Source organism: Micromesistius poutassou, assembly GCF_964030765.1.
Source record: "Micromesistius poutassou genome assembly, chromosome: 10".
In the NCBI taxonomy this organism is placed as follows: domain Eukaryota; kingdom Metazoa; phylum Chordata; class Actinopteri; order Gadiformes; family Gadidae; genus Micromesistius; species Micromesistius poutassou.
The window spans coordinates 3,676,920-3,704,540 of NC_140280.1; the positions used below are offsets into that span (position 1 = coordinate 3,676,920).

General features: G+C 50.6%; 1 protein-coding gene across 1 annotated transcript; it reads right to left on the bottom strand.

Moving 5' to 3' along the window:
* Positions 1-1,613: 1,613 nt before the first annotated feature.
* On the bottom strand, positions 1,614-22,161 carry brwd3 (bromodomain and WD repeat domain containing 3). Its single transcript, XM_084474683.1, has 40 exons — positions 21,996-22,161; positions 21,784-21,842; positions 21,640-21,669; positions 21,382-21,441; positions 20,288-20,438; positions 19,940-20,038; positions 19,282-19,442; positions 18,419-18,640; positions 18,046-18,146; positions 17,892-17,962; positions 17,199-17,299; positions 16,976-17,016; positions 16,753-16,857; positions 16,257-16,407; positions 15,762-15,896; positions 15,504-15,632; positions 14,997-15,222; positions 14,490-14,639; positions 14,109-14,331; positions 13,920-14,013; positions 13,552-13,725; positions 13,192-13,265; positions 11,665-11,926; positions 11,207-11,317; positions 10,873-10,980; positions 10,347-10,471; positions 9,826-9,908; positions 9,338-9,449; positions 9,118-9,179; positions 8,497-8,652; positions 8,191-8,311; positions 7,719-7,844; positions 7,262-7,337; positions 6,921-6,974; positions 6,548-6,688; positions 6,192-6,344; positions 5,711-5,883; positions 5,302-5,429; positions 4,873-5,010; positions 1,614-4,691 (listed from the first exon to the last, which is right to left on the bottom strand). The coding sequence occupies exons 1-40, from the start codon at positions 22,027-22,029 to the stop codon at positions 3,706-3,708; spliced, it is 5,706 nt and encodes a 1,901-aa protein (XP_084330809.1). The 5' UTR covers positions 22,030-22,161; the 3' UTR covers positions 1,614-3,705.
* Positions 22,162-27,621: the final 5,460 nt, after the last annotated feature.

Genomic DNA, 27,621 nt, shown 5'->3' on the forward strand with positions numbered 1-27,621 from the left:
GTTGTGAGTGGTGATATCGTTGGACGTTTACAGGTATATTCGTCTTCCGCCTCAAGTGTCTCCCGCCGAGTTCTGCATTCTGTATTCTGCTCAGAACTTCCGGTCCTCAGATCTGAACTGTACTTCATATTTCAATATTCACTCAAAGACTTTGGTCCATCTCATCAACTTTAGTATGCGGATTTCCAGTGTATGGTTTGGGTGTGGTTTGTCAAAGTGATAATAAACACTGTCAGTCAGTACTCACCAGCTAACTCAATTATGCTCACTAAGTTAAGTTGTCAAGCTCTACTTTAAGTGCAAAGTTAAGTCAAGAGGCAGCATACTCAGTAAAGAAAAACTGAATTCCAAGTTAGGTTCAAAGTTAGATTGTTAAATACTAAATTAGGTACCAAGTTATTTGAGTTTAAGTGCTATGTAAATTTTAGCTTAAGTGCCGAGTAGGGATGAGTTTAAGTGCTCAGTAGCGATGAGTTTAAGAGATTCTAAGTAGAAACCGATAACCGGGTTTATATTTCACCATAAATATCATAAAGTCCTATATGGTCATGTACGTTCCATTCATATCTGATGAAGACCTCAGACCCTCACTACTAAGACCAGCTCAGCCCCGGGGGGTCGTGCAGGGTGAAGACCCCTGATTCCGGACCCACACTGGTGGGTCGGCCCAGGTCAGAGTCCAGGCTGAGGAGCTCTGTTGCGTGGATCCAGACCTGGAGAACGAACACAACACTCTGCTGTGGGAAATCCATCGCTCAGTGGGATCCGAACAGAAATACTGAATCCATAAAGTCCAGACGGAGGCAGAGTGTCTCCAACTTGAGGCTATCACAGCCTGAGGGCTAAATACACTGCCACTGGAACATTCACCTATGATCAGTCATAGTAATACTGCTCTTCAATGGGAGGCTTTGACTGACCGTGTTACCGATAGCTAATGAGGGACAACAATGTGTGTGTGTCATCTTTAAGATAGAAGATATCCACTGATGTGGAAATGCAGGCCTATGAACTTCCACATTTTCCTCACAAAAATTATATGGCAACAGTGGAAATAAACCATTAGCTGTATTGACCCCACAGGTCAATATATAGTAGTCATATAGACACAAAAGTGGAGAAAAATCATTTGGTTAATATTTCACAGGCCGTTTCAGTCCTCCTTCCACCGTAGAGATGTTTAGTGTTTAGAGGTATGTCTAGAAAACAATGCAAGACGCAGAATATCGTAAAACATGCAGCTGGTTTCTCTCCACATCTGCGCGGCCATTTGTCAGAGTCCTGACGTGGGGAGCAGGATGAGTCACCGACCAGCACACAAAATGGAAGAGAGAGGAGTGCTCTCAGGGAGTGAGAGTGAACGAGTGAATCAGGTACGGAGCACAGATACCCCCCTGGCCTGCGTGGGGGTCCGGACGGATTGTAAACGACGGCATAAAGCCCCACGGAGCGGCACCGGCGCGTGAGTCACAGGAATACAGAGACAGGAATGAAGAGGAGGAAGAGGCTGAGGTATCACCACCGTTTCACACAAAGATACGCAGTAGCCAGCCTACAAGAGATCAACTTCTTTATTTAAAAAAAAAAAAAAAACTAAAAAAAACAAACTAATATACAATCATAAAGTGTAAAAAAAAAAAAGAAAAGAAAAATATTATTCACCGAAGTTTACTTCACCTAAATCGATTGAGTCACTGAAAGGGTACCCCTAGATAATCGTATGAAAATACATTTCCAAAGCAATAGTCGGGCGCTGTTCTCACACCACACATAAAGAGCAACGGAAGGCGACTGTACATCCCTGACTCTAACCAAGCTCTACTGAAGATGCGTGGAACACCAGCCATCTACTGACGCTACTGAGATTACATTTCATAGTTGGAGGTCATCTCCTCTCTCTCTCTCTCTCTCTCTCTCTTCTACCGCCGCAGGGTCAGAGTCTCGATGGGCAACTCAGAGGTCAGAGGTCAGAGATCTGTGGTTGACCTCTGAGGGCAACGAGGAACCTGATTGGTTGCTGAACTGGGTGACAGCACGGGGCCTCGACCACAAGGAATAGTTCATGAGTTCTTGTGAGGGCGCCGTCAGCACCAGGCTCTGTAGCTACCTGGTGCAGATGTTCTGGAGCTCAGTGTGCTGGTGAGGTGGAGACGATGGAGAACGTATGAATGGAGGAGTTCTGCCTTCGGCGTATGAAACTGATTTCCTCCGACAACTTTATTAGCCAGCTGCCAGAATGATTTAGTGTGCAAAAACAAAACTTAGTATTCTCGTTAATGAAGAGGTGTTTAAGCGCGGAGGACACGACAACGCTGACAGAGGAGGAGAGGGGGAGGGGAGGAGCGGGGGAGAGGAGGAGCGGGGGAGAGGGGGAGGGGAGAGGGGGAGGAGGAGCGGAGGAGAGGGGGAGAGGAGAGGAGAGGAGAGGAGGATGAGGAGCAGGGGAGAGGGGGGAGAGGGGGCACCAGGGAGGGTGGAGAGAGAGAGACGGGGTCTCGGAAGAAACAGTCAATCAGTGATGTTGAGATAGTAGGACACAGACCAGATCCGCTCAGAACAAGCACACGAGGGCTCCCATGTATCAACCAAACAAAGGAAACTAAAGGAAAGGGGACTTTCCTTTAGGAAGGAAGGGGGGGAAGGGGAGGGGGACTGAAGAGTGAGTGACACGGTGACAACATGGGGCCTCCACACAGTGGAATGGACCGGTCTAACGTTCACTGGCTCAGGAGGAAGAGACGGCCAGACCCCCCCGGTCCTATGAAGTCCACCACCACCATCTAGACCTCCCCCGGTCCTATGAAGACCACCACCAGCATCTAGACCTCTCCAGGTCCTATGAAGACCACCACCAGCATCTAGACCTCCCCCGATCCTATGAAGACCAGCGCTTAGACACAGCCAGGGGCAGAGCCAGCTGAGGGAGAGACCGCTGTTGTGACGATGAGAGTTTACCTCGAGGCTAGAAAGACGTGTTGTCGTGACAATGTAATGTTGACCTCGAGGCCCACCGGGATTGGAGCAAATGGCAGAGTAGATGACATCATGCCCTACACTATGAGGGCACCCTAGACCCCCCCACAATGACACCCACAAGGTGACGAGGTTTACGGCTCAGCAGCACACCAGAGGAAAACAACAACAAAACACGAAACACACTACACTCTGCAAAAAAATAAAAAAATAAAAAATCGAATGAGCACCGTTTTGTTTTGGCACCTCCCAACCTTTCTTTGGTGTCCGGGGAGCGGAGAGAGGAGGAGGACAGGAGGACATAGGATCTAGAGTCTGGAGGAGGAGTGGAGAGAGGAGGAGGACAGGAAGAGGAGGACATAGGATCTAGAGTCTGGAGGAGGAGGAGGAGGAATGGTAGGGCAAAGGAGGAGGTAGCTAAGAGCAGGAGAAGGAGGGCGGGAGGATGAGGAGAAAACGATGAAGAGGAGGAAGAGAGGAGGGTCAGGCGGCTTTGTTTTCTGTTGTCCTCCGCCCTCCCATTGCCCTCGACGACGGCTCCTTGGCAACAGACCTCATCTGGAGCACCGGCCGTCCGCTGAGTCATGACTCACCTCGTATATATATATATATATATATATAAAAACACAACAGACGGTTATCCCTGCAGTGGAGCCCGGAGTCTGGGGTCAGGGTTCAGGGGTCAGGGTGCAGAGGTCAGGGTGCAGAGGTCAGGGTTCAGAGGTCAGGGGGTCAGTGGTTCCAGCCCATGAGGTGGCTGACCCGGGCCTTCTCAGTCATCTTGCGGACGCGGCCCGACCGCGACTTCCCCAGGTTCAGGGGGTCGTCCTTCGACCTTTGACCCTCATCGTCCGACTCGTCCACGTACTGGACCGTCCGGCGGCCCTGGTTCCTCGTGTTGACGCGGGCCGACTTGGAGCGCCGGGGCCTCCTCGCGTCCCCCGCTGCTCCTCCTGCGGCCCCCTGCTCCGACTCAGAGGCCTCCTCCTCTTCCTCCTCCTCCGGCTCCTCCTCTTCATCAGGCTCCTCCTCCTCATCGTCAGGGTCCTCTTCGTTTCCTACATGAGCGGCTTTCACCTCCTCCTCCTCCTCCTCTTCTTCTTCCTCCTCCTCCTCTTCATCCTCCTCCACCTCTTCCTCCTCCTGCTGGGGCTGCAGCACCTCCTCCTCCTCTGCTTCCTCATCTTCTTCTTGCTCATCTCCATCTTCATCATCATCATCCCCATCTTCCTCCTCCTCCTCCTCCTCCTCCTGCTCCTCCTCCTCCTCTTCTCCTGCAGACTTTACCCTCGCCCTCTTGGGTCTCTGTGTGGGCGTGTCGGGCACCGCCTCCCGTCTCCGTTTGGCAGTGGTGGTCACCGTGGCAACCGCCTTTTTGCCCTTGGCGACGGCAGCCACCCTGACGGTCTTGCCGCCCTTGGCGTGAGGTCGCGACGGCGGGGGAGGGGGCGGGGCGGACTTGGAGAGGGGAGGAGCCTTGCTGTAGTCGTGGTCACAGCCCTCCACAAACTTCTCCGTCTCGGAGTCGGAGCCACTGTCCGACGAAGACGAGGAGGAGGAAGACGAGGAGGAGGACGAGGAGGACGAGGAGGAGGACGAGGAGGCGGAGGAGGAGCGCGAGGAGCCGGCGGTCGCCGCCACGCTGGCCACCGCCGCCGCCACCGGGCGTCTCAAACTCTGTCTGGAGCCGTTGCTAAGGGCGACGGGTCGCTGGGGAACTGACACACACAAGATGGTTGGTACAACAACAATAACCACAACAACAACGCTCTATTTGATGCTGACAGGAACAACAGATCAACGGAACAGAACAACGTCCTACAAAAACAAAATAATACATTTAGGTAGAAACACAAAAACAACAAATAAAGGTAGAAATCAAACTTTATTCCCAGTTACCTGTTTTCTTTGCAGGGGGCGTGGCCCGGCTGCGTGCAGAGGTGGTGTGGGGCGGAGCTTGGCTGGCTGTCCCTGAGGTGGAGGAAGAGGAGGAGGAGGGCTGGCTGTCTTCATCCACCTCAACATCGCTGGGGGGAGCTGTGCGAGTCAGTGAGAGAGAGAGATGTCGGACGTCACCAGATGAATCAGATGAAAATAAAACAACTATGCATCATGGGTAATAGAGTAGAATGTGTGGAGCTCTAGTGGTGTTAAGAAGGGCACTATATAGGGAACCAGATCTGTACACTCAGTATGCACAAAAAAATGGCAATACTATAAAAGGGAAGGAGTGAAGGATGTGGACACGGCCCTGGAGACAGAGGGGGACACAAACCATGTCCGTCTAAATCATCATCATCATCCTTCTCATCATCACCACCATCTTACCCGGGCGGGGCCGTCGGGACGAAGAGCGGCTCTTCTTGGAGGAGCTCTCGCTCCGGGCCCTCGACTTGTTTGGCTTTGACTTCGACTTCGACTTCTTTGTCTTCCCTGACTTGTGCTTCCCTTTGGGGCTGGAGACCAGAGAGACAGACACACAGACAGACATACAAAACACACAGAGACACAGACAGACACAGAGAGAGAGACACAGACAGAGAGACAGAGAGACACAGACAGACAGACACACAGACAGAGAGAGAGACGGAGAGAGAGAGAGAGAGACCGACAGACACAGAGAGACAGACAGACAGTTAGCGAGAAAGAAAGACCAACAGAGAGGCACACTTGATTTATGAAAGGCCCCCCCACATCATATATGGGCGGTTTCCAGTCCCGGGCTGGGCGGGGGTACCTGGGGGACGGGCTCCCCTGGGAGGAGCTCCCTCCTGGGCTGTGGAGCCTCTTCCTGTAGCTCAGCCTCTGGCTGCTGCGCCGCTGGTTCTGGACGGCCGACTTGTGGTCCGAGATGATGGAGATGATGCGGCTCTCGAAGAAGGCTGACAGACTCAGAGTCATGGTGTAGATCTGGAGGTAAGGAGGCACAGTTCACTTTAAGAGTCATGGTGTAGCTCTGGGAGGCAGTGAGAGTCTTACAGCAGGGTGGTACATAGGGCCTAGGCCGGCACTGCTCACCATGAGGGGAACTAAGATGTCAATAGATATGAGTTAAAAGTTAAAAGGAAAGAGGGATCAATGATTTAATTGTGAACTGATGACATTCCCAGAATGAGGAGAACCTCAGACCGTCTGTCTGTCCGTCCTCTCTAGGAATGTCATCAGAACGTTCCCAGAGAGGACAGACAGACATCCCGGCAGTCCGAGGGGTCTCCTACCTGGGACTTCTTGTTGGGGGTGTAGGCCTTGGAGTTGGTGAAGATGAGGCGCACGTCCTTGCTGAACTCCATGGGGTTCTCGTAGTTCCCGGCCACCAGCGTCTCCGACACCGTGCTCAGGTCCATCGGGGTGTCGATGATGTCCCGGTAGTCCTGCACACACACCCACACACGTTATTCCTATCCATCACACCTGTTCTCATTACATCCAGTCTCCTCTTATCCATCTATCTATATGCTATGTTTTGGACTGGCTTACAGGGTTTACAAAGAGTGAGTGAGTGGGTGAGGCTTACCGGTACACGAACAGGATGACAGTGAGTGAGTGAGTGAGTGAGTGAGTGAGTGAGTCTTACCGGGTACACAAACAGGTCGACGGGCTGCCTGAAGGGCTCAGAGTCTCTGCTGGTGATCATGTGTCTCAGCAGGTCTCTGACCTGGCCTTTCCACGCGTTCACGTCCAGCTCCACGCCGCGCTTCTTTGAGCTGGACGAGGCCTGGGGAGACACCAGCACACCGGTTAGTCACTAGGAGACACCAGCACACCGGTTAGTCACTAGGAGACACCATCACACCGGTTAGTCACTAGGAGACACCATCACACCGGTTAGTCACTAGGAGACACCATCACACCGGTTTGTAACTAGGAGACATCATCACACCGGTTAGTCACTAGCAGCTGGAGTCAGATGGACGCGGTATTATACGATACGATCACCAGTCTCTTACCCGGTTTCCAGAGGACGTCCCCGGGGTGTCTGAGTCCACGTCCACGTCAGCTTCCTGCAGACAGACGGACACAGTTACACCACCCAGACAGACGGACACAGGTACACCACCCAGACAGACGGACACAGGTACACCACCCGGACAGAAAGACGCACAGTTACACCACCCAGAAAGACAGACACAGTAACACCACCCAGACAGAAGGACACACAGCAAGAGAAAGAGAGTGAGAAAGTGATTGAGAGTGAGAGGGGGCAAGACACAACACCACCCACAGGAGAGAAAGAGTGAAGAGTGACAGAATGTGGAGCAGAACTTCTGGGAGGATCTGGATCACTCACCTCCAGCTCTCCTCCACTGCTGACTTCTGACCTCAGCCTGTGGAACAGATCCAAGATGTCCGTGCAGCTCTGATCCCTGATGATGGAGCAGAACAAACACACCAGCCAATCAGAGACTTACAGAGTCAAACACATGTTCACAGTATCTCCATGGTATCATGTTGTAAAGGAGGACCTATTGGAGTTACTTTAATAAATCAAACATTAAAACATGATTCTGAAGGGCCCATTAAAGGAGGGGTTGACCATTCTGGAAAGATATTCTATGTTATATTATTCTGTAAATTGTTCTTTAGTAAACTGTTCTTTAGTAAACTGTTCTTTAGTAAGATGTTGGGTGTGGTTGTGTGGGTGTGGGGGCCCAGTGGGGAGGGCCTGTGTGGGGGAGGAGCTGGGGGAGGAGCCCCAGGAGGAGCTGGGGGAGGAGCCCCAGGAGGGTCGGCGTTGGGCGGCGTACCCGATGTAGTGCAGCAGGATGTCGGTCACCACCTTGGCGGCGGCCACGATGGGGCTCTGCGGCTCGTTGAAGGTGCGGGCGTTGTGCTCGATGTAGCGCACCTCCCACATCAGAGCAGAGATACGCCTGGGGAGGAGCGGGAGGAGGAGGAGGAGGGGGAGCAGGAGGAGCAGAGGGGAGAGGAGGAGGAGGAGGAGGAAGAGGGGGAGTGGGTCAAGGAGCAAGAGGAGGAAAAGGAGGATGAGGAGCAGGAGGCGGGAGGAGGGAGAGCAGGAGGAGGAGCAGGAGGCGGGAGGAGGAGGAGGGACCACAGCATATGAGTCATGAGGGGGAGATTGCTTTGAAAAAACAATGTAAAAGGTTAGAAAGGTTTCATTATGAACGGGTGTGTTCCCTGGGAGGGGCTCGTTTAGTGGGCGGGGCAGGCCTATGGGTGGAGCCTCCTCTGTGGGCGGAGCTGGAGGCGGCCTACCTGTAGAAGCGGTTGTCCAGCCGCTGGCGGATGGTGCTGAGGTCGGTGGGGTAGGCCACCACGGTGCAGTAGAGCGGGTAGTCCCGCAGGTCCACCGGCAACGCAAACGCCTTCGCCACGTCTGGGTGGAGACAACACGTCAACAGTGAAAAAGTGAAAAACACATCAACAAGTGAAAAACACATCAACAAACATGTCAACAAATTATTATTTTTTAAAATAACAAATAAGAAATCATATTCTGCTAAATGCTAAACGTGTGCATCCCCTCACGGGGCCATTAGCCTAGCCCAGCCGTTAGCGTACCTAGCGTGAGGAGGTCTGTGATTCCTTGAAGGACCCGCTCGCAGTCCTGGTCCCGGGTGTGGGCCCCCCACTCCCCCTCCTGGGGCTCGTAGAGCAGGGCCACCAGCTCCTCCTCCAGGACCTCAACGCCTCCACCCTCCTCCTCCGGCAGGGCCGCTGGGGAGCACAGAAGGAGGTGTAGAGTCAGGGGGAGAGGTTAGAACATCAGAACAGGAGGTGTAGAACGTCAGGAAGGTTTAGAACGTCAGGAGGGTTTAGAACGTCAGGAAGGTTGAGAACATCAGGAGGTTTAGAATGTCAGGAGGTTTAGAACGTCAGGAGGTTGAGAACGTCAGGAGGTTGAGAACGTCAGGAAGGTTGAGAACGTCAGGAGGTTTAGAACGTCAGGAGGTTTAGAACGTCAGGAGGTTTAGAACGTCAGGAGGTTTAGAACATCAGGAGGTTTAGAACATTAGGAGGTTTAGAACGTCAGGAGGTTTAGAACGTCAGGAGGGTTTAGAACGTCAGGAGGTTGAGAACGTCAGGAGGTTGAGAACGTCAGGAGGTTGAGAACGTCAGGAGGTTTAGAACGTCAGGTGGATAGGTGAGACCGTCAGCACAGAACCGAGGAGTAGAACCCACCATCTTCAGGAATGGGTTCCATGTCCCATGGACTCATCTTCTCCTGCTCCCCATTGTCCCACCTGAGAGCAGAGAGGGTTGAGTTACTACTACTACTGATACCTCCACCCATCCCATCTGTACTCCATCTCCTCAGCTCTGTCAGTCTGTTACTGACCTGTACTCCATCAGCGCTGCTCTGTCGGTCTGTTACTGACATGACAGGCTGTCTGTTACTGACCTGACGGCGTAGCTCTGGAACAGGCTGTCTGGGTACTCCAGCTGCAGCGGCTCCTGGCCTTCCACCGAGCCGAACCACCAGGCGTCGTCAATGATGCTGCGGAACCTCATGCCTGCAGAGGAGGACAGCGGGTTGGTACGGGGAGGAGGGGAGGTCGCCGTTAGCAACCAGAACACACAGTGACACCCAATCAAACGATGGCCAACAAGTCATTCAGCGGTTAATGGAGAACCAAACCCCTGGCCACGGTTCTGGTTCATCCTGGGTCAGGGCACCCCTGTAAACCACCCTTCAATCACTATCAATGAGTGCAGGACAACAACACTTCAGGTGACCGGCTCACCCCTCAGCCAATCGCAGCTCACGCATTCAGTAGCATGTAATTAACCTACAGAGGGAGAGCTCTGATGCAGACTGAGCTAAAAGGACGGTTGGGGTTGGGACGAGGGGTTGGGTCACAGGGAGTGAGGTTCCGGAAGGGGACTCACCTGGCTGCCAGTTGTGCTCCTTAGCCTCGTTGTAGAACTGCAGCAGAACCAGGAAGTCGATGACATCGGGCATGTCGTGGTACCTGGGGAGGAGGGGCCACAGACACATGATCACCTGTCCTCCCGACCGCGGCCCGGTCTCCTCAGGCCCGGCATGGCGGCTGAGTCTTCTGACCCAGAGCTCTGATGTTTGTGCATTTCTCTGTGCACTGTTTTAACCCAGCCCCATAACACCATGACCCAGTGACTGGTGTGCATGGCAGCCCACAGAGGGACTGGGGGGGGTGGGGGTTGCTCATGGGTAAGAACCCCAAGGCAGTCTGATGGTGTACACAGGACCTTTAGAACTTTATACGTTTTTCTTTTAGCACAACAATGTCTACATCTTCAGCAATCTCACGGGACACCACATGCAAATCAGCGGGCGCCAGGAGGGCCGGGGACCCCTGGTTGGGAACCCTCCTGAAGGGGCCTCCACCTGTATGAATCTAAGCCCCATGTAGGGCTGGCTCTGGGCTCACTTTAGGGAGAAGGAGTCGCCCGTCATTTTGCCGGAGCGGAGGTCCAGGAAGGCCAGCTTCAGGCAGCACAGGGTGGGGGAGCCGACCTCGTACTTGATGCCCACCACCTTCACAGACTCCTGGTCCTGAGACACAACACCACCTTCATTACAAATACTGTCATATACACCACCACACCACCCTCATTACAAATACTATAATATACACCACCACACCACCTTCATTACTAATACTATCATATACACCACCTTCACTACAAATACAATCATATACACCACAGTCATTACAAATAGTATAATTTACACCACCCTCAATACAAATACTATAATATACGTACACCACAACACCACCTTAAGTATGCAATAAACATTAAAAATATTAATCATCTAAAAAATATATCAGAACTATATTCACTCAACGAAGACCATAACCAACTGCTGTTTAACAAACACTGGTGAAATGGTTAATAGATACATTAAACATGTTAGAGAGGAAAAGGCCTGTATAGCCTTGAGGGAGCAGGTACCCTGAGGTTGAGCTTGTTCCAGGGCTGCTTCTGGGGGTTGATGGTGTAGGCCTTGGCTCTGCGGACCGCCCGCACATACGCCTGGTGGCCCTGCCGGAAGTACATCAGCTGTGGAGCAGGGGACACCACCACCACCATCATCATCATCATCATAACCACCATCACTATCATCCTCATCATAACCATCACCATCATCACCATCCTAATCATCATCAAGCCTAGACCTCTACAAGTGGTCTTGGTAAGAGACCAGATGTGAAGCCCAGAACTTGTACCCTTCACACCAGTTCTGGTGGAGTAAGAACCAGGTTAAAGCAGAGCTTGGGCCCAGTACCTCGTCTCCCATCTGGGGGACGAAGGGCGACCGTCCGGGGACGATCTCTGTGATCCAGGCAGGCGGTCTCCACTCCTCCGGGTCCACGCCGGTCAGGGAGGACGTGGGCTTCTGAGGAGACATGGACAGCCTGGGTTCAGAATCCCTTATTCAGCTGTGACCCCCAGGTCTGCCTCACATGACCCCCTCTCTGATGTCTTTAATAGTCATTCTAGTGGATTGATGTCTTGTTTTCGATGCACTGGTTCCCTTGTTAAGTCCTTTGTATTTTACATTTTGCTGGAAAACTCCTTTATAAATAAAGTTGTGGACTGCAAATTGGCCAGAGATGGGACAGATGAGAGATCTTAATCCTCTGCATAGAGGATTAATAACATATCTCTTTAGATAAGATAAGGTATAATCGATCTGCTTAGATGAGATGCCATAAAGATAAGATAAGGTTTAACATATCTTACCTGCTTAGTCTCCTTTGACTTCTTCTTCTTCTTCTCCTTCTTTTGCTTCTTCTCCCGGTCTCTCTTTGGGGGTCTCTCCCCGGCCTCCCTTTCCTCCCCCTCTCCCTCCCCCTCCTCCTCCTCCTCCTCCTCCTGCTGCTGCTCATCCTCCTCTGAGCTGCTGTAGCCCTGAGGTCTCGTCAGCCTCCTGGTTGGTCGCTTGGGAGGCTGCAGGTTGATCCCTGCGTCCGCCGTCCAATCAGAATACTCGCTGGAGGAGTCACTAGGGAGGGGCCGGGGCAGAGGGTTAGTTGGTCTGTTAGTAGTTTAATCACCTGGAATATACTGTTGATAATGTCTCCACCATAGACATGATAAAGAGTAGACGCCGCATTGGCTGCTTGGACGCATGAAATGCGAAATGCGCCATCCTGGACCGGTCATACTCTGAGTTGCGTAGAAGCAGAAGACACAAGATGCCAGAGCACTGTGCAGCATATTCCTGCTCAAATCGGCGGACCATCGCAAACAGGGCCTGGGGGATTACTTTTCAGGAGGAGACACATTTTGGCATCGACAACCAGACTTGTTGTCATTGGTTGTGTCTGTGTTTCACAAGTTAATGCTGCACCACATTGCCAAACTCGCCTCTCTTGAACTGCAGTAAGGGAGCACGAGAAAGAAGCTCTGCAAAACAGTCCTTTCAGGGGTTTTAGCTCACACAAAAACTTTTGTGCTTGGTATTCAGTGAGGTATGATTAATTAAAAGCGCTGACAGTTCATTGCACCAGCCAAACAGATTACACTGAGTGGAGCAGTCAACCGGTCCAAGATGGCGGCCCCGCGGCTCGTCAGCACCAGTAGGCAGTAGTGGTCGATGTGGCGTCTACTCTTTATTATGTCTATGGTCTCCATTGCCTGCAAGGTTTTCACTTCCTTTACTTTCCATTTCTACTTCCTGTATTTAAGTAGATAGATAACTTTATTGCCATGTCAACACAGTTGATTGGAATTTGTCGTAGTGCCACACCGGTTAAAAAAAGGCAATACACAAACAAATAAATGAAAAAAATAAAAACTGATAAAAACCAGATGGCATAGAAAATGGGCCTTTAAAATAACTGGTTAAAATGAATAAAATAATAGATAAAGGGAGAGGTGAACATACAGTACACAAAGGACAATGACACAGACAATCATTCAAACCCGTAAAAAGATAAAAAGATCTTGTGCTATTGCAACTTCCCATAAAGTGTTTGTGCAGTCTATAAAGTGCAGAGTGCATTTAGTACAGGTTTACTAATGGTGGCTACTTGTCCATGTACACCGTTCCTCTCTGTATTTCGTTTTTTTTGGGGTATTGGTTTATTTGGTTTGTTGTATTTTTGTAACTCTTTTCTAAGATTTATCGTCTTGTACTTATCACTGTGACACCTGCAGTTCCTGTCTGGGGTTAGTGAGTACACGTTTTCTCCTCTGGGGTTAGTGAGTACACGTTATCTCCTCTGGGGTTAGTGAGTACATGTTATCTCTGGGTTTAGTGTTTACCTGGAGCTGCTGTCACTCTGCCACTGGGCGTCGCCCTCAGACGAGCCGTCGCTGACCTCCTGCTGCTCCGTGGCCTGGGGACCGAGGTCACATCATCATCATCATCACTATCCACTCCATCAGAGTGACCAGTTAACCCAGCACAGCCTGACCCCAGGTCTGTGGAACCATAGAGGGCAGGCCCAATCCACACAGCCAGGTTAGATTTCAGAGGGTGGGTGCTCTTGGAAACTATTCAACCCCTGGTGGCCAGAGAGAACTTTCTGTCCAGTCTTCAAGGCATGAAGTCACATGATGTTCTATATTGACTCCGCCTCCTTTCCATCCCCCCCCCCAACCCGACCCCTGACCCTGACTCACGTCTCCGTCGCTGTCCGACTCCGCCTGGCTGTCGGCCCCCTGCCGGGCGCTGGTGGTCCGGGTACGGTTGCCACGGCGACGGACCTGGGCCGAGCGGGTCTGGTAGGCGTGGCCCTGCTTCTTCTTACTGCTGGCAGGACGCAGGGAGCGGATCCTGGGGGTCAGGGGGTCAACCTGGGGGGGAAGGAGAGGGGAGGGAGGAGAAAGGAGGACAAGGAGGGAGGATGCAAGGGAGGAAGGGGATGTGAGCAGGGAGAAGAGGTGAGGGAGGAGAGGAGATGAGTGGGAGGCATAGAGGGGACAGTTGTTTTGACGGGTGGAATTGGTTGCCATGGCGATATGAGGCCTTGAAAAGGGGGGGGTCGTACCTTGACCGCGCCGCTGGCGGGTTTCTTGCGGCGCTCGGCATTGTACAGCGAGCACTCCACCTCTCCTTTGGCCCGCCTGCACTCCTCCATCACCCTGGGTCAGAGGTCAGAGGTCACACCGTCAGCCTCCACACAGAGCCAGCACCGTCGGGGGTTATTGTGACATGAGCTACTAGTTAGTGTACTAACCTGAAGGTGGCGTGGGGCAGCTCATTGACCACCGTGCGGTGGCTCCAGGCCAACAGGTCTCTCTCGGTGGCCTGCTGGCTGGGGAGGGCGTTGTTCTGGATCTGCCACACCCCCTCCGCTTGGCCCTCTCCCTGGCCCTCCACCGGCTCCTCAGCCTGGCCCTCCGCCTGGCCCTCCGCCTGGCCCGGCTCCAGGGCGGGGTTCTCCTCAGCTGCTGCTCCGTCTGGGGGAGGAGGTGGAGCGTGAGAGGCCGGTGGTTCCAGGTTCACAGAGGGTGTAACAGGTACATGGTGCACTCAGAGACATGTAGAAACGCTCACACACTGTAGGACGGTGCCTACATGGTGGGGGCGGGTCTCTGGCTGCGCCCATGAGGCCTACCTGCTGGGTCCGGGGGCTGCTGGTTTAGGCTGGGCGCCTCTCCCAGAGCGTTCTGCTGGTTCTGCAGCTGCCTGATCAGGTTGTCCAGAGGACTCTCCTCGTTGTCCACCGTCTGCTGGCCCAGAACCTGCTCCACCACCTCTCCATCACCTGGTGAATAAAGAGTTTAGGGTTAGGTGCAGGAATAGATTTGAATTTAAAAAGCTGTGGCAAAGAAAAACCTTTGGAGCCCTGCAGCTACAGCTCTCACACAGGGACAACAAGAGTCTTTGTGAAACAAATAAACGAGAAAAAAACTCAGAAATCCTGCCTTTGGACAAGAGAGAAAGAGAGAAATGGTTATCTTCTAGAGTTCTTCTAGAGTTTAGTGGTGGCTGCAGCCTGGAATCGTTCAGGTTGAAGATAAAGTGGTTACTGTTAACGATGTAGCCTAGCTGAGAGGTTAAAGAGTGGTTGTTTACTGTTAGCGATGTAGCCTAGCTGAGAGGTTAAAGAGTGGTTGTTTACTGTTAGCGATGTAGCCTAGCTGCGGCACCAGCTGCTCCTCGTTGCAGCTCTCGCGGCCCGGCACAAGGCGCTGGTAGCGGGGTGGGTGGGGGTTCCCGTCGATGTCCACCAGGAAGGGTGGGGGCATCAGGTGGGGCGCCTGCTGCGTCTGCTCGTCCAGGACGTAGTTGTTGGTGTCGCGGATCAGCGGCCGGTAGTCCGTGTGGAAGAACATCTGGTCCGGGATCTACAGATCACAGCTGGGTTTATAGAGAGCTTGCAAAGCGCTTCACACTGGGAGACGAGATGCATTGCATCAGGTCGAGTTTAACCAAGACTATTACAAATAATGCTGAACTAAAAGGGAGGTTTCAAGATGTGGACAAGAGTGGAGAAGGGAGGAGATAGGGGAGAGGAGGTGATGAGGGGTGAGGATGGAGAGGGAGGGAGAGAGAGGAGACAGAGGATGAAGGAGAGAAGAGGAGGAGAGAAGAGGGGCGATGGAGCGGAGGAGGAGCGGTGGCTCACCTTCTCGTAGGGCTGGCTGCAGCCGAAGCCGAACAGCAGCAGGTGGCCGTGGGAGTCGGTGCAGGCAAAGTGCTGCCCGTCGGCCGAGAACTTGCAGTCGAATATGGCACCGTGACCCTGGCCTTCGATCTGGACACACATCATCATCATCATCATCATGTCGTCATGTCGTCATGTCGTCATCACGTCAGTGAAGGAGCTCCATGAAACTGTGGAGGTACAATGTGCTAAACGAGTCAGGGGGATTTGAGGAGGTACCATGTTGAAGAAGTTCCTGATCCTGGCTCCTCGGCTCAGGTCCCAGATGTAGATGTTCCCGTCATGGCCGGCGGACAGCATAACGCGGGGGTCAAAGGGGTGGGCCTCCAGCACAAACACCTCGTCATCGTGACCCTGAGAGAGGAGGGGGACCGGGGAATCTTTAGAACCTTTACTGACACACACGTTTAGTTACAGAGGAACCAACCAGGGCACAGTGCTCACCTCTCCTACAGAACCAGCTAGCCTACAGGTGTGCTGTTCCCATGGGAACCAGCTAGCCTACAGGCGTGTTTATTCTGTTACCGTGGGAACCAGCTAGCCCACAGGTGTGCTGTTCCCAGGGGAACCAGCTAGCCTACAGGTGTGTTTATTCTGTTACCGTGGGAACCAGCTAGCCCACAGGTGTGCTGTTCCCAGGGGAACCAGCTAGCCTACAGGCTTGCTGTGACCATGGGAGCCAGCTAGCCTCCAGGTGTGTTATCTCCTACTCACAGACAGCACGTGCAGCAGCTGTCCGGTTCGGGAGTTCCACACTTTAAGCAGGAAGTTGGAGACCGCCGTGACGACGGTGCGGTCGCCACGGTCCCACGCCACCATGGTGACCACCAGCTTGGTCTTGTCGTCGCCGTTGACAACAGGACTCCTAACATATTAATGAAAAGAAATAAGAAATACAACAAACTGCCATTCACTTCCTGTATGTGTATGTGACAAATACATTTCTTGAAGATTGAATCAACATACACTCCTTACAGTCACCGGTAAATAACTGAACTTACTAAAGTTATACTAAAGTATTATTTAAGTGTCTCGTCATTTTTCGTATTTATTTTTTGCTGTTTTCAAACTAACTGACTTTTTTTTTTTTAACTGTCGTGTACATTCTGATGGGTGTGGGATTATTGAAGCCCTATTTTATGTTTATTATAGCAAGAGCACTCGTGGGATTGAATGAGGGCATGTTGCTATGCATTGTGGGTCGTGTTACCCCGGCAGGCGGGCAGCAATGTCCAGACTCATGCTCTTCCACTCCTGCTGCTGGTACTGCCAGATCCTCGCCGTGCCGTCGCGACTGCCACTGACGAACCTCAGACTGGACACACACACACACACACACACACACACACACATTAGGTAATCTCTTCTGGTAAAGGACGCCAACACGTCTCTACATGGCAAGGGGCGTGTCCGTCGATACTGTTGATGTTTACCTGTCGCTGTTATTGCAGAACTGGACGACAACCACTTTATCCTGAGGGAGGGAGAGGGAGAACAGTCAGTCTCTGGTTTTAAGAGGGGGAGGTGGGTGAGTGAGTGAGTGAATGGGTATGTCAGTTAGTGAGTGAGTGAGTAAGTGAAGGTGTGCATTTGTGCGTGAGTGACTATGTAAGTGAGTGAGTGAGTAAGTGCGTGAGTGCGTGCGTGCGTGCCTACCCCGTGTGCGTCCATCTCAGAGAGCTTCATTGGGGCATCAGAGCCGAGGTAGTAAACCCTGATCACGTGATCAGTGCTGCCGGTGGCCAGGAACATCCCCCCTGTTACGGAGACATGACATCATCACAGTTCATATTAACTCATCCACCTCAATCACCATCAAGTGTTTCAGCTATAGAGACAGTGAGAGATGGGTGAGACTGTGAGAGAGGGGTGGGACAGTGAGAGAGTAAGGGAGAGGTGAAACAGTGTGGGGTGAGACAGTAAGAGAGAGGTGAGACAGTGAGGGGTGAGACAGTGAGAGAGGGGTGAGACAGTGAGAGAGGGGTGAGACAGTGAGAGAGGGGTGGGACAGTGAGAGAGTAAGGGAGAGGTGAAACAGTGTGGGGTGAGACAGTAAGAGAGAGGTGAGACAGTGAGGGGTGAGACAGTGAGAGAGGGGTGAGACAGTGAGAGAGGGGTGAGACAATGAGAGAGGGGTGGGACAGTGAGAGAGTAAGGGAGAGGTGAAACAGTGTGGGGTGAGACAGTAAGAGAGAGGTGAGACAGTGAGGGGTGAGACAGTAAGGGGTGAGACAGTGAGAGAGGGGTGAGACAGTGAGAGAGGGGTGAGACAGTGAGGGGTGAGACAGCGAGACAGTAAGGGAGAGGTGACAAAGTGCGGGGTGAGACAGTGTTTCGTGGGGAACGTACCACTACTAAAGGAGGAAGTGGAGACCTGCACCCCGGGACGCGACCGCTCCACAAACTTGATGGGCTGGTCGCTAAAGGAAGACACATGTTAGAGAGCAGCAGGACACAAGGACCACAGCCAGCTGTGAGGAGAGGAGGTCTGGTGAAGGTCTACCTGAACTTCATGCTACAGGAGTGCCACTGCCAGAAGCACACCATGCCGTCTGCTCCGGTGGAGGCCAGGTACCGCCGGGTGCCCCGAACACCTGGACAGAACTACACAGGACCACAGGTGTGTTAACAAGCTGTGTTAACAAGTTGTCTTAATGAGCTGTGTAAACAAGTTCTTAATAAGCTTTGTTAAAGAGTGGTTTTAAACCAGCTGTGTTAACTAGGTGTGTGAACAAGTAGTCTACGAGCTGTGTCACAAGCTGTGTTTACAAGTTGTCCTGACAAGCCGTGTTAACGAGCTGTGTTAACAAGTGATCTTAACGAGGGTTGGTACACAAGGCGTGCCAACGGGTGGTGTCCTGGAGCCTGAGCGTCACCTGTATGGAGGTGATGGAGGCGGCGTGGCCCTGCAGCACGGTGACGGGGGCGCAGGTCCTCAGGCACCACACCCGGATCACCTTGTCGCAGCTGGCCGACGCCATCAGCGTGTTCTCGTGGTTCACGGCCATGTCCGAGATCTCAGCGGCGTGGCCGCGGAGTGTGGACAACAGCCGCCCGTCGTCCGTGGCCCAGATCTTCACCAGGCAGTCGTCTGAACCCTGGAGGGAGAACACCAGGAGACACGCGCTCAGGGGGACGCACTGCAGGAGGGGGGCCTGAATCGAGACCTCCGTGGTCACAAAGTGCCGGTGTTGGATTTAGAACACACTTTTACCGAAAGTACATTTGTCAGAAGAAAGAGAAACAAGCTGTCGGTACAGTAAGGATGTTCATAGAACCAAGTGCCATGCATTAACAATCGCTAGGTTAACCCATTCCCCGTATAAAACAAAGATAGCTAGGATAAGATGCTACACAATGCTAAGTGCTATTTCTAAGTGCAAGGACGTACAACATACAATAAGCGCGTACATTAAGTGTCAGCTTCAGTCTGTCCTAATACGGATCTCAGCTTTATCTGATTGAACTTAAAATATCTAAATACAAATTAATCTGTTTGTGACTCTGAGGACTATTGTGAGTCCTCAGCCTCCCTTGTTAGTTGCGTAACCAAGTAATAAATCAAATCGTCATGTCCTATTAGCAGTTATAATTGAACCGTATCAGAAATGAAACATCAACTTAATAATGTAATAAATTATTATAATTTGTGATGCATTGCACACGCACACTGACACACATACAGACTCACACAGACAGACATGCGTACAGACACAAACACACACACAAAGACACACACCGTGAATATGCGGCGGCCGGTGCGGTCGAAGGCGACGCAGTAGACGGAGGACAGGTGGCCCAGGATGCGCTTGTGGGTCTTCATGTGCTGGTAGGTGAGGGTGGGCACGGCCTGGTCGAAGCGGGCCGCCCCCGTGGCCTGGCGCGCCCCAATGATGGACACTAACACACACACACACACACACACACACACACACACACACACACACACACACACACACACACACACACACACACACACACACACACACACACACACACACACACACACACACACTCAGTAGAGGACAGGCGCGGGTAGGCGGGACTACACAACCGTTCCCTCACCATTACAACGTCATAGCCAGGGCCGGCGGTTAGAGGCTGATGGTTCAATGGGTTTTGAACACAAGGTGCAGAACGGCTGAATAGTAGACCTTGTTATTGTGTTTTTCCACATGGAGTCAATAGACTTATGTAATTAATGGTAAATGTTTATCTACCGGTAATAACATTGTGACACTCTAGATACAATACTTTATTTTTCTATATTTGGAATAATTACACTCGTTTGAGATCATTTATATAGATGATTACCAATATGTTGGCAGCTATGCTCTATGGCTTGCTGCCTCTACAGACAGACAGACAGACAGACAGACAGCAGGCTCATGACCTACCGACGCTGGGCGAGTGGTATGTGATGGCGGGGGGTTCTGGGGGCCGCCCCCTGTGGAGAGCTGCTCCTATCGACCCCCTGCATACCTGGTGGCTGCAAGCTAACGACAGAGTAGATACACAGTATTAATACTACAAGCTAACAGACACGTTGAGTATTAATACTACAAGCTAACAGACACGTTGAGTATTAATACTACAAGCTAACAGACCCAACCGAGTATTAATACTACAAGTGAACAGAGCCAGTAGAGTATTAATGCTACAGGCTAACAGACACACTAAATAAACAGAATTAATACTGCAAGCTAACGGACCCAGCAGAGTATTAATGCTACAGGCTAACTCACTCTTGGGGGTGCGCAGCAGAGACTGCTTCCCCAGGCCCAGCAGGGTGCTGACCCCCGGCACACTGGGGGGCACTTCCTTCTCGATCAGGGGTCCAATCCTCCGACATACCCTCAGCAGGTAGTCCGCCGGGAGGTGCTGGTTCACCACCACCTGCACACACAGCTCACATCTTACCAGGACTCTGGAGAAAGGTCCTGGGTGCTTTGGAAAGGGTTTAGATAAAGCTTTCACTCCTGTCTCGATTCTGTTAATATGTTTTTTTTTCAATCTTGTACTGCAGTAATATAACATACTTTTACCTGAAATTGTCCCAGGCAATAAAACGGCTCTGATTCTGATTCAGTGTTGGTTTAACTATTATAACACAGGCAGGGACTTCATCCACAGCATAGTACATACTAGTCATTCAACTCTCATAATCTGATCTATAATAAGGGTATGGGGTAATCACCACACAGACTACTGTCCACACAAAGACTTATTATAGTATTCCTTATGTAGCATATGGAAGATCATGTTTATTTAAACTGTTGATTCATTCTATGTTTAAATAGATTTCCACTTCTCACCTGTGTGCATTATTGCTGTGATACACACATTTCAAATATAAAATATGAATATAGCTTTTTAAACCATTGGACGCAACACACACACACACACACACACACACACACACACACACACACACACACACACACACACACACACACACACACACACACACACACACACACACACACACACACACACACACACACACACACACACACACAATCAGCTTAGAGTGGAAACAGCAATCTCATTGGCTCAGCGTACAGACCGACAGCTCTATAGGCCTATGATAGCCTTCCTATCAGCCCCGCACAAGCCCCGCCTCGTCTTACACCCACACAATGCCTGGGCATAGATTTGTCATCCATCCGCATATTACAGTGCGACTAAATAAAAAAGTAATCACTAATAAACACCATTGTGTTTTAAATAACCACCATTCACCCGACTATACAAATGACTCGGACACACAACGACCTTTCATTAAAACAGTCGCAGACAACCTTGGAGTAAAGATGCAGTGTTGCACATGTCCACTCACCCAGTCGGTGAAGCTCCGCCGCTTCTCCTCCCCATCCCAACTCCACCGCCGAGGAACCAACTGCAACAAAACACAACTTTACCAACATACACCGACCCAACCCCCGGCTCAGGGGCCGGGGGAAGCGTCTGGACCGCGGGTCGGGGCTGTCCAACCGGGCCCACCTGTTACCGGGGAGGGATTCAACCCAACACACACACACGGGGTGACATGAGGAGTAAAGAGAGGAGCAGCAGCGTGTTGAGTGTTTATATTCACCTCGTACTCCTCCAGCTCCTCCACCAGGACCTGAGAGCGGATCACACACACAGCGTTAGCCGCTAGCCCTTAGCAGCTAGCTATTAGCATCCTCTACAACCTCTTAATTTCGGACCAGGGAGCGACATCGGGGTGTCGTGTTACCTGCGCTGCCTTCTTACAGGGTCCAGACTGCAGAAACCGGGCGATGAGGTAATAAAGTTCTGGAAAGAAATATAATAAATAAATGGATGATCGCCGTAGCGGCTACCCCTGTTAGCCGCGCTAGTGGGGTTCTATGGGAGGGTTAGCCTTAGCACGCCAGCTAGCGGATAAAAGCTGGTAAATATTATTTTTACTGTCGGTCCGTCACTCACCGGCTTCGATCTGCGAACACTTTTCCTTGGCCATCGCTTGACAAGAAGGGCGACATTTAGACAAAGTGTATGTAGTTTAGCATGCTGGCTAGCGCTAGCTATGTGTGTTTAGCTAGGAGGCTAGTGACTGGCCTCCTCCTATCTCAACCTAGTGCTTTGTGTTAGCGCCCCCCAGCGGTCGGACCGCGGCATTACATACACACTGTTGTAAAACTCACCCTTACACAAGCGATCCTCCAGGAATTGAGAAACATAAAGAGGGTTAAGCTCATAGTTGGGAATTCATTTCTCATAAGAAGTACATTTTTTCTAGCAACATGCCAAACCTTTATATTAGAATAAAAAAAAGTATTTGTGTGGCTGTTGTTTCACCACACTAACAAAGACTGAGAAATACATTGATTATACCATGCAACCAACTGGGGCAGTAAATTCACCAAGTAGCCTATAGTAAGTTTGACCTCACAAGAAAACTTGTTTTTTAAGGGAGGTTTTAGAAAAGCAAGTGTGAAGCCCAAAGGCAAGGAGAGAAACCTTAACCCATGACCAGATATTTCCATTTGGCCAGAGCTGAAGTTATGGAAATATTATTGCAGGCCTACATCTGGGTGAGCTAGCAGCCAGAGTGACCATTTCATGAGTAACTTGGCGAATGGGAAATGTCAAACCAGTTTAGCTTGAGGATCTGGGATTTCACCATCACATCAGGATCTGGGATTTCACCATCACATGAGGATCTGGTTTCACCCTCACATGAGAATCTGGTTTCACCCTCACATGAAAATCTGGTTTCACCCTCACATCAGGATCTGCTTTCACCCTCACATGAGAATCTGGTTTCACCCTCACATGAGAATCTGGTTTCACCCTCACATTAGGATCTGGTTTCACCCTCACATCAGGATCTGGTTCCACCCTCACATGATAATCTGGTTTAACCATTACATCAGGATCTGTGGTTTCAACATCACAATCATAACCTCCACTCCTTCAGCAATATATATACAACCAATCCTTTATGGGACATCAGCCATTTGTCTGTCTGTCTATATATCTGTCTGTGTGTCTGTCTGTCTGTCTGTCTGTCACTTGTCAGGGGACTTGATAAATTAAGGCTGATAATCTCTTCCTGTAGAGCCAATTACCAGAGTTACCAGACCAGTTACCAGTATTGCTCCCGGGTGAGAGATAAACAAATAGCACATCTTTAGAATCAGAGGTGTGGGGACAAAGTGAGTTTCCTGTTAGTGTGTCTCTGCTCCCTCCTCAATGTTCCATCGCTGCAGCAGAATACTCTGATAGTGAGCGCTGGCAGGAAGCTAACAAAGAAGTACTTGCTGATGTAATATCCTCCATGGGCATCATGTATGAACCAGGTGACACATACACACAAACACACACACACACACACACCGCAGAATGCATGCACACTCGCACACATACACACCATGCATACACACACACACACACACACACACACACACACACACACACAAACACACACCAGTGTGCACACACACACACACACACACACCGTTGCACGCATATATAAAACAACACACAAACACACAACAGCATGCAGTCAAGCACACGCACACACACACACTGTTGCACGCATAAACACACACACACACACACAATCATTCTCCTCAATGGACATAAAACGGAAATGCTCTTGAGAGGTTTGGTGTTATTGAAATGATTCTGAGAGTGGACCCAATCACAAAAACATTCAATATTTACCTGAAATACAGCCGACAGAAGACAGCAGACAAACAGACAATGACTGAGTTTGATGCCATTCTCACATCCATGATATGGAGGCATTTAAACATGGTTTGTATACGTCAGATTCTGATGGATGGAGAACACGACTGTTATGATACAAATACAATGTTTAATACAATGAAACCACCCAAAACGCCTTATTGCCTAATATCGATAATACACATCCCGTAATATGTCTACCAGACCACATACAGGGTAGTACAGCGTTATAGACGCTTGTATTCCAATGTGCATTTGTATTAACATATGTCATATTTAGATCCCTTCGGCCGGCGGGCCCACACGTGTGTTGTTATTATTCAGCACTTCTGACGTCACAGGCTGACCTCTTTCTGCGCCGTCAGCGAATAAAACAGGAATCAGTGACACGCGTTTATTCTGCGGTTCAGTGGAAACGAACCAGGGGGTCGGGATGGCTTATGAATCCCTCATTATAATATGCATATAGTTCCAGAGGGCGGGTACACCGGGGATACCCGGGTGATGCACACAAGGAACACATACTCCTGTGACGTTTTAAATGTAGTCCCCGTCTAGTCTAGTCGGGTCCTCCGTGGTGAAGCGAGTCACGTCGCCGACCGCCTGTCGGGGTCTACGGCGGGCTGCTGCTGGGCTGCATGAGGTAGGACTACCGCGGTTTGATTTCTCTGACAAAAGTCGACGTCGAGTCTGAAATGCATTGAAATTACACGGTGTTTAATAATGGGAGGAGAGGTGGAATAAAGTCTCTCACTCGGTCAGATCTGTGCTGCTGGATAGGAAGGAACTTGAGGTGGTATCGTTAATGTTGGTCTATTTAAATGGCCACAGCTCCAGGGATAAGGGTTTATACTTCACGGATTTATTTAGTGCATAACGGAGTGGCATGGGGTTTGAGAAACAGTGTAGTGATAGCAGTGATGGATGGTGGGTTTAAAAGCAGGTGTTTCCAATAGGAACTCATTTAACACCAGAGCTACACTCCTGCCTGCAGGTGGACAGGCTACCAGACATACACTTATCCTTACCACTGTGAAACAGTGAATCAAAGTAGGCCTACAAAGTGGGCTTTTTGTGGACCGGGCAAGTCGCCTCCATCTCCAGGGTCTGTCCCCATAAGAGAAGAGAAGGACTCGTTTTACTTTACTGGTGTGATCTTTGTTTAGTTGAAGTTCAGGTCTGCAGACGATTTAACAGAGCAGCCCTCTGGACAACTGGTGTCTCTGTCCAATCATGCTCTATACTTTATACTTTATATTGTAATATATATATCTCCGGTAACAGCACGTCTAACATGGTTGTTAAGTTACTTATTTTATTAAACTAGTCTAGATGTATGCGCCATGGGACGCACGTGTCGCGTGTCAGCGTGACGTCATTCATCTCTGTATTCAATGAAGTTATTGTTATTATGCTGAGCGATGGCAAAAGTAAAAGCGTGCATCATTTTCCGTGCAACGCCTGCCCCCTGCTGGCGTTATTAAGTTCTGAGAGAGAGAGAGAGAGAGAGAGAGAGAGAGAGAGAGAGAGAGAGCGAGAGCGAGAGCGAGAGCGAGAGAGAGAGAGGTTAGATAAGTGACGGTACACCGCCCGCTCTGCGCCGCGGTTACGGGGCTTGTTGTGGGGGTAAGTAGGTCAGTGGGCCACGTCCTCCAAGCTCAGACCGGAGCGGTGCTTACGGTGACAGGCCAGGCGCAAATGGCCCCGGCCGGTCCCCCAGCGGGCCGCGACCAGGCCGCATAACGTCGGGACTGCGTAACGTCAGTTATGTCATGAATTGACGTTGGGACAGCGTTACGAACGTTATGAACTGTCATGTTGTCTGCGGCGTGCTGTATGGTTGCTCTAAATAAAGGATGTCTTCTAAAGTGTACTTGCTGCAGTCTGTACATTCTGTGCAGGGGGGAAACGTGAAAAGCCTTTGATAGTATGAGTTATGGCGGCCGTGCTGTAGGCTGTAGGCTACCCCGTCTGTACTGGTTTATCCCCGTACGTGACTGGGCTTTTTTTATTCGCAAAAGGCAGATACATAACATTCGGTATGTCTGAACGGATTCACTGATTTGACATATGTAAGTGATATTCAAATAAAAATATATACAAATAAATGAACAAAGGATTAGCATTGGTTTGTATTAGTTACATTAGTATTATATACGTTTGTGCCCTCATTCAGCCTGAGATGAGTTCGTTCCATTCATTACAATTAGTATTAGTACAATTAGTGACCCCGAGGCGGTTGCGTCCAGCTGACAACGGGCGGATCACATGACCCGTCATGTGTCGTCATCACGCAATGGATGAATGAGAAGGGGGCGGGGCCTTTTCTACTAGGATGATGGTGGGATTATTCATTATTATTATTATATATTTTGCATTCCGCACGCAACATGAGACATTTCACTGGTTTAGCATAACGCCGTAGGAACCAGACTCTCAACTTTGATTCACATGAACATATCAGATTCTGGGGCAAGGCTAACACCTACCTGCTCCGTAATGACCCGTCTCTGTACTGTCTAACCCCTACCTGCTCCGTAATGACCCGTCTCTGTACTGTCTAACCCCTACCTGCTTCTTAATGACCCGTCTCTGTACTGTCTGACCCCTACCTGCTCCTTAATGACCTGTCTCTGTACTGTCTAACCCCTACCTGCTTCTTAATGCCATGTCTCTGTACTGTCTAATCCCTACCTGCTCCTTAATGACCTGTCTCTGTACTGTCTAGGTGTATTAACTAGTGTTATATAAGTTGTTATATGAGAGGTGCATTAATAAAGTCTTCTGCAAAGGTGTGTTCACTGGTATGAACACACCTTTGCAGTGTTCAAAGGTGTGTTAAAGGTGTGTTCACTGGTATAACACAGCTTATAACAAAGGCTGTTACATGAAAGGTGTGTTATGACAGATGTCATGCACGCTGTATAATTCCCCTTTGGTTTTCTTGTCTCATCCGAACAGTGTTGTAGTCTCGCAGATTCACCTATTGACCTACATGCACGGGGTCTCGCTGGGGGGGCTAGCTGATTGGCCGTATTATCACACTTGTTATGTTGTGGCTCAGAGATGAGGTTGATGTATGGGACTGCAGTATTATAGCTCGGCTCTTAAGTGGAAGAGACTGTGGATAAGTATTCACAGATATCTGATTCAGTTCTACTGATGACCAGAGGGAGTGCAGTGCGGTTCTGACTGGTTCGGGCTAGTATTCTAACTTCTATCCGCAGCTGAAGTGCGTATTCATTTCCGGCTGGCCTCATATGAACGTCTGCCTGAGGTAATTTCTAAAGAAGACGAGGAACGGACGAGCAGTCAGGGACACGCTGTCTTTAATGGCCTTGATTTGTGTTATCTGGTTCACCCTACTAGCCCCGGGGTCCAGGGAAACGTCTCTGAAGGACACTTGACTGCAGGCTGATCTGGGGTCTGCACTAGACTGCAGGCTGATCTGAGGTCTGAGGAGACTGCAGGCTGATTAGACTGCAGGCTGATCTGGGGTCTGCACTAGAGTCAGACTGCAGGCTGATCTGGGGTCTGCACTAGACTGCAGGCTGAACGGGGACTCTGACTCATCTTTTTTAGATGAGTATTGTGATGGTAGGATCAGTAACAATATCATTATTGTCATTGTTTCTTGTTTTAAAAAAAACCTGCTCAGATTTTGAGACTTTAAGGAGGTGACCCTGTGCTCGCTCCCCTTTAAGGAGGTTACCCTGTGCTCCCTCCCCTTTAAGACGACCCTGTGGTTTAAAGAGGCGACCCTGTGCTGTCTTGTCGTCTGTGTTTCTGAGTTTGGTGGGGAAGATGTTTCTGGATGCAGTGAGGAAGATGTTTCTGGGTGCAGTGAGGAAGATGTTTC